The sequence below is a fragment of the Musa acuminata genome, chromosome BXJ3-6 (assembly GCF_036884655.1).
Source record: "Musa acuminata AAA Group cultivar baxijiao chromosome BXJ3-6, Cavendish_Baxijiao_AAA, whole genome shotgun sequence".
NCBI classification, from domain to species: Eukaryota; Viridiplantae; Streptophyta; class Magnoliopsida; order Zingiberales; family Musaceae; genus Musa; species Musa acuminata.
Genome location: NC_088354.1, coordinates 22,776,882 through 22,783,952, shown reverse-complemented (window position 1 = coordinate 22,783,952; position 7,071 = coordinate 22,776,882). Strand labels below are relative to the sequence as shown.

The following is a 7,071-nucleotide window of genomic DNA, read 5'->3' as shown; positions in this document are numbered from 1 at the left end:
GCCTCGGTCACAGGTAAAACAATTTTGGTATGCAACCAAAACACACATTTTACACGATGAGAAATCAGAAATACCATCCCACTTCCAAAGATGATTTGCTAATGAACCAAACAAAACACTTAATTCAGATCATTCCAAATATATACATCAATATTTTTATGGTATCAACCTAAACAATCCCACAAATTGGTTTTGCACATCCAAGTAAAATGTTGCAGGGAACAGAAGGGAGAACTGGTCGTTATTCAAGGAAATAGTAAAATAGAAAGATCAAGGTCTCAGATTTCTTTGCTGAAACAATAAGGTCATGTTCTAACCAAATCACAAGGCAAATAGAACTTGGGGTGGAAGATGCTGAATAAAAGAACCACAAAATACCTATTATTTTGAACTTAAGCATCACACATATTAATTATCATCCATATTGAGTCTAATCCTCGATTGCAAATAGAAAGAGCAGACTATATGAGTGAGACCAATCTAATGAAAGAAGACCGAGTAGTGCAGGAAAAAATGGTTGCCAATCAATATTTAATAACATTTACTCATTCCTATCCTCTCTAGACCTTAATAAATATATGCTTGTGTAAGTATGGGGTATGAAGATGCTCACGGGGCCGATTGTGGGAAGCTGAAGCTGGAGAAGGAGATGTAGTTGCCTGCCAGAAACAATAAGAGTACTACGATAACTGTTAGAACCACCCACATCCATGTAGCCATCTTTCTCCTACCCCTCTTGCGAAGTGGCAAGGGAACAGGCTGCATCTTGTACTGCTTTGTTGTGATAGCCGCCCTTGAAGGTCTCTTTGGTGCTGTTGTTACTGTGACATCGGTTTCACGAGCTGCTTTGGGCATAATAGTATCAGTAGAGGGCGCAGGGCCGTCCTCGGCGCCACCTGTTGTGTCCTCAGCAGTCATGCCTTTCTTTTTCTGCTTCTTTGCTTTCTTCTGCAAATGAGAGCAATCTTTTGACTATGAAAATGGTGATATGAGATTTATGTTCAAAGTTGATAAGTACAGTGTTAAAACAAGCTCGGGAACATAAATTTTATGTAGAATGAGGTTACCTTCTCTCTCAGTTCAGCTTCCTTCTGTGCTTGGTATTCTGCTCTGGCGTGTGCCTTCTCGGCTTGTCTCTTTTTCCTTTCTTCTGCCTCCTTGGCTTTAGCCCTTTGCTCCAGCCGACACTGTTCTTTTAACTCGGCTGTAGCCTTTTCCTTCCTCAATTCCTCTTCCTTCTTAGAGGATTCTTGTAAGTTCTTTATCCGCTCCTCTTCCTCCTTTATTACACTGATCACCTTCGCACTGTTTTCGACTTCTCTAACCAAAACTCTAGCAGTAGATGTTTCCTTAGTCTCATCTAACATGGGTTTTGCTGGTTTTTTTGGTTTAACAGGCTGATTCTTCGTTGCTGCTGGCAAAGCGGGAAATGAGTCCTCTTTGGATGTTTCTAATTTTGCCTCCAAAGCTACAGGTTTAACAGATACACCAACGTTGGCTTGTGGGTGATGAAGGCCTAAACCTTTGCCCTGGTTACTATGTATAACAGGTGGATCCTCATCTGGGCCAAGTGATCTTCCATCAGATGTATTCAATCTCCTCAATGTGCTGTTCATGTTGGATTTAACATACTGCAAGCGGAACTCCTCATCATTGTTCCACAATTCCATTACTTTTTCAACCTACATTGGAGAAGAAAACAATAAATACCAATATGATGTGACTTCTGAACAGCAAGGTAAAGCATGCTGACATACCTGTTTACTACAATGTCGCAGGAGCCCCTCAAAATCTCTTGAAGATAGATAGTTCTCTGCGGACTTCTGATCATTTTTGTACATGCTAAAATGTTTGTTCTGCAGAAAGTGTAAGTAATCTTAGTTGTTCGACTACAAAGACAAGCACTGTTAAACTTAATTTCTAATCAGAACTACTACTGTAATTCTGATTGCTATCAGTAATAGTAAAGAAAAACAAAATTTTAGCAAAGAATGAGGGGCCAAATTAGAGAAAAGAAAAACATCCTGTAATTTAAGGACATGTAAAACCATCAAAACATGATGTTTGGAAGACTCAAAAGAAATGATTCAGACAAATCATTGAATGATGGTCCAATGTATTGCTGAATAGCCAGGCATTTATTTGGGTTGACGTCAACTCAGAGAACGGTTACTAATAGTTTGAGTTGATGCAAAGCAACAAAAAAGGGAGAGAGAATAATATGGAGAACAAATTATTGGTTAGAAGGATAACTTATGGTCCTCAGCATCATAATGATTAGAATTAATTTTTGCAGACTACATATATATCTTGGTCATCCAAAAGGGAGATCAAGTACCTAAATAGGAAGATTTTCTTTTTTCTTTTTTCCCTTCAACCAAGATCATATCACACCTCAGGTTACATATCTTGTACATGGCAAAATTATCAAACTATTGTTCGAAAGGAGGCTCTGAATTTCCTATTTTTCTCTTATTCCATGTTCCAGATTCTTTTAAAAGTCATCACAAACATCAGATAGAAGGTATGCTGGCATCTCACTTAATAGTAAACTACATCTATTGATCCAAAGATAAACTCACTGGAACTAATTTTATTATCATAGTTTTTTGTTATTAGAAAAAACTCCTCAAGGGTTTACCCCTTACTACTAATAACAAAGAGAATAAATCTGTATGCCAAAGCGAGCAAACAGATAATATCAGTGTACTGAAGTCAAAATCTGAAATTAAACATAGCAAACATAAAATGATAAGATGCATTCATTGGATTCCTTAGTCACATAATAAAAATTCAGATTAACAAAATCATATGAAATCATAGAATGGGCTACAGCACACCTTTTCGATCAACATATTTTTGAGTTCCCGCCAATGCCCATATGCTTTCTGACGAACAGCATCAGCATCTCTAAATTGTTGTTGAAGACCTTTGAGAAGTAATTGTTCTTCATCATACTTCTTCCTGGCAGTATTTGCATTCCTTTCAGTTTGCAACAATTCAGTTCTAAGGGTATCCAGTTCCTTCTTCAAAATCTGCAGAAAAAAAAAAAACAGTATGTATAAGTTAAATTGGCAAACAAAATCCTGAGAGATTGGAAACAGTAGAACATACGTACCTTGAACCGCTTGTCAATCTGTTCTCTTTGGTTAAATGCCTCATCAATTTCTGCCTGAGAACCTAAATTGGAAGTAAGTTGATCCCGTTGATGTCTCAACTGTTTGAGCTCATGTATGTATTGCTTTTCTTCTTTCAAAGGCATGGTTTCATGCTGAAGCTCAAATTCCATGGTTTGTATCTGACCATGACATGTAACTGAAGTTTTACCAAAAAGACCAAGAATTGAACAGCATTCATTTAAAGACTGTTTAAAAGTCCCACCTTATCATGGAGTTCATTAATTGAATGTGCATTTTTCAACTTGTTCATCATTAACTGGACAGAATCTATCTGTTGGCGTTTGGCATTAACTGCAGCTCTTGCAGCTCTCTCTTCTGCTTTTGCATCTTCAAACTTTTTCCATGATTCATTACAGGACACCTGAGGATACAGTTCAATTATGAGTACAAGAAAAATATTTGATGTAACACTATGAGTGTAGACCCACAATAATTCATTAGAATGAACCTATAAGCTAATAATACCTTCTGGTTCTCGATAGCAACTTTGATAGAATCCCTTTTCTGTGTTTTCTCGTTCATTTCTGACTGAGCAATTTGTATATTTGCTGAGAGCTGATCATCAACAAATCTTGGTATTCTAATTATGTAACAAGCTTGGGGTTTCCCTATAGGGGTGTCCGCCTTCTGAGCATCGAATGTTGAAGCACCAGGATCCTTTGTTGAGACCTGAATCTCTTCTGTAACTCCAGAATCCCCATGCCCAGCTTCTTTGTCATCCACATCAGCAGATGGTTTATCTTCAATAGAACTGGCCAAAGAAGTTTTTGATTCTACAGATCCATTTTCAACCCTGGATTTCGATTCAACTGTATCAACATGATCAGCAGCTACATCAAAGCCAGTTTCAACATGATCGAATGTTGAAGCACCAGGATCCTTTGTTGAGACCTGAATCTCTTCTGTAACTCCAGAATCCCCATGCCCAGCTTCTTTGTCATCCACATCAGCAGATGGTTTATCTTCAATAGAACTGGCCAAAGAAGTTTTTGATTCTACAGATCCATTTTCAACCCTGGATTTCGATTCAACTGTATCAACATGATCAGCAGCTACATCAAAGCCAGTTTCAGCAACAACACTTTCATTTTCAGCTGCATCATTGCATAACTTGACTTGTATGTCCGTATGAATATTAGCAAAAGATGACATACTTTCACCTTCATTAACAAGTTGTGATTCTAAATGCATACTGCTAATGGTATCTGATGGGCCCGGTACATCTACTGCACTGAAATTACCACCTTCCAATTCCGTTTGACTTGCTTCTTCACAACTGTCTGATTGTGCATTGGCATCTAGAAGCACTTCCATAGAAGTAGCAACTTCTACCAACACTTCCCGATCAACAACGTGAGGCACACCTGAGCTGCTGGAACCTTCTGTAGAAGGTAAATCATCAGAAAGTTTGATGGCTATGATTTCACCAGTCCCAGTGAATTCACCACCTGCTTCATCTTTACTTACTCTGACATCAACTGCCAATAAACTGCTTCTTATATCGACATCTAAGACTGTCCCATTTTCATCCAAGCATATATTATTGGTAAAATTCGACAGCTTCATTTCCATATGCTCAATAGAAGATTCAGATGGCATGGCATCTGTAACAAAATTCTCAGGTTTCTGATCTTTATCAACTTGTGCATCTGGCATCAGTTCAGCTTGGTTCTGAAAGTCTGTCAACGCAATCTTTGGATCCTTCTCCAATTCTACTTTGGTACCTACTTCTAGTTCTTCTTGATCTTTGGTCCCTGTAACTTGGGATTCAAGAACAACCAACTCTGCTTGGTCATGATTCTTTGGTGTCATAGGCACAGACTGCAGCTCTTTTGTTTCGACTGCAAAGGGTGCAGCCTTATCTGCTTGGTCATCAGCACCTGTAGTATTAGCAATGATCTCCAGCTTCTCTTCCTTTCCATCAAATGCTTTCTGTTGTTCATGGTACATATCACTGGCCACAATTTTTGCTTCTAGTTCACTACCTTCTATCACAGATGATTCAGATACTGCTTGCTCATTGGCTTCAATGCCAATGATATTAGGTTCTTGCCTTTTGTCATCAACGGTGGGGTCTGAGCTAACTTGGTCATCAACTGCAACTACAGTCTCAGATTTCTTTTGTACCTCAATAACAAATTCTAATTCTTCTTCAAGGTTTGTCTCCTCCAATGAGGTTTCACCTTCTTGCTTTTCTCCTACCTTAGTAACTGAGTCTGTTTCAACTTCATTTGTATTCTTAGAGGGTTCTAGACTACAATTATCCTCCATGTGATCATGATTATTCTTGAAGCTCACCTCCTCCCTGCTCATCTCCCCTTTCTCCTTGCATGCTCCACCTTTTGCATCACTTTCCTTTTCACTGGGCATCTCATATTCATTTTCCTCTTTCTGTTCATTAGTGTCTGCCTCTTCCTTGGAATGTCCTTCGTCAGTTCCTTCTGATTGTGATTCAATTTTTACCTCTGCCACATCACTGGAGGCCGTCGTTTTCCTACAAGTATCAACCCCGCTCACTGCTAGTTTTATCACGGGATCGACACTTTCTTCGCGGTCGCCCCCATTCTCCACAGTCAATTCCCCGTCTTCCCGTTTGCCTTCCCTCGTTTCCGGATCTCTGACGGTGACCGACTTATCCTTGCCGTCCAGATCCAGATCCTTACCCCGCGAATCGTTCAAATTGCCGTTCTCCACCATGACTGCTCGCCCAATCCGACTCCCATCCTTCTCCTCACCAACCCGCCACACAATGCCATCTGCATCCCCACTCTCCTTGCGATCGCACTCCAACCCTAAACCCAGACCCACCGTCCCCCGCTCCAATTCGACCACAGATCCACCATTAAACACGCTCGCATCGGCCGTCATTGCTCAGACTATCATCAATTACCATATATAACAAAAAAGGAATGCGCATCAAAATACAGATCAAAGCTCCTCTCAGTCCATCGCGGATCATACTCGAAATAAACAGATCTAAACAAAAAACAAGCGAGCGTACCTCTCGAAAGCAGGAGCGATCTCACAGAATAGAGAAGCCGTCTCGGAATCGCTGTCGCCCGGCTAGAAATCGCAGCTAGAGATCCAAATTCCTGTTCCCTCCACAGGATCTCAGCCTTCCCTCGAATCGCAAGAAACGACAGTCCGATCTCCTTCTCTCTGTCTCCCTCTATTAATGTGGGTTCCGAAGTGGAGGGAGGAGATACGGAAGAGAGAACAGAATGCGAACGAGATCAAGAGAAGAATAGAGAGACGAAGAACAACTTAAAAACGGATGAAGGGAGAGAGAGCTGAATCAAACACTGTAATTCCGTGATTACAGGAGATCTCGAGAGTTCCTTCCACCTTATTATTGTACTCGTTTCCTTTACCCATTCTAACCGCAGACAACGGTGGGCCCTTTTTGGGCCCAAGAGGGTAACCCGACGCGGGGTAGCTGTGTAGTTTCGTTAAGAAAACCACTTATAGTAAAGGGCATAACGTTTCTTCTTAAGTAGAAAGGAAAATGAAAACACGAAAGGGAACAGAGGCGTCATTTGCCAAGGAAAAATCTGTTGCTAAGTTTGTGGGTGAGATCAGATAAGAAACCGGGAACCGTGGCGGTGGATCCGGTCCACCGCAGTCACGATTGCCCGACCACCGACTTGGTTCACGACTACCGCACTCGTACGTGGCTCGTTCGCGTGTCGTGATAAAAGTCATTTCTCGAGTCAAGCACCGTTCGATAGTCCGAACAGTTCGAACGTATCGGATGTGGCCGTTACGAGGGATGGGTCGTTGGACACGTCACATGAAGTTGGGTCGGAAGAGGTGTGACGAGGGAGGGAGCGGGGCCCACAAGCCATTCACGAGTGCGGAGGGCCGGGACTCAAGTCGTAGCCGAGGTCGAGAA

General features: G+C 41.1%; 1 protein-coding gene across 1 annotated transcript; it reads right to left on the bottom strand.

Annotated features, from left to right (window-relative positions):
• Positions 1-359: 359 nt before the first annotated feature.
• LOC135641610 (uncharacterized) lies at positions 360-6,474 on the bottom strand. Its single transcript, XM_065157121.1, has 8 exons — positions 6,181-6,474; positions 3,645-6,055; positions 3,382-3,540; positions 3,119-3,298; positions 2,841-3,035; positions 1,758-1,856; positions 1,068-1,682; positions 360-948 (listed from the first exon to the last, which is right to left on the bottom strand). Exons 2-8 carry the CDS (start codon positions 6,045-6,047, stop codon positions 610-612), a joined length of 3,990 nt encoding a protein of 1,329 aa, XP_065013193.1. The 5' UTR covers positions 6,048-6,055; positions 6,181-6,474; the 3' UTR covers positions 360-609.
• Positions 6,475-7,071: the final 597 nt, after the last annotated feature.

Bases quoted from the DNA above. Each gene is read 5' to 3' on its own strand.
- LOC135641610 (XM_065157121.1), bottom strand. From the start codon at position 6,047: ATGACGGCCGATGCGAGCGTGTTTAATGGTGGATCTGTGGTCGAATTG. The intron at 3,299-3,381 runs GTGGGACTTTTA...TGTCATGGTCAG, and splicing joins TTAATGAACTCCATGATAAG to ATACAAACCATGGAATTTGA. The intron at 1,857-2,840 runs GTGTGCTGTAGC...CACTTTCTGCAG, and splicing joins AAAATATGTTGATCGAAAAG to AACAAACATTTTAGCATGTA.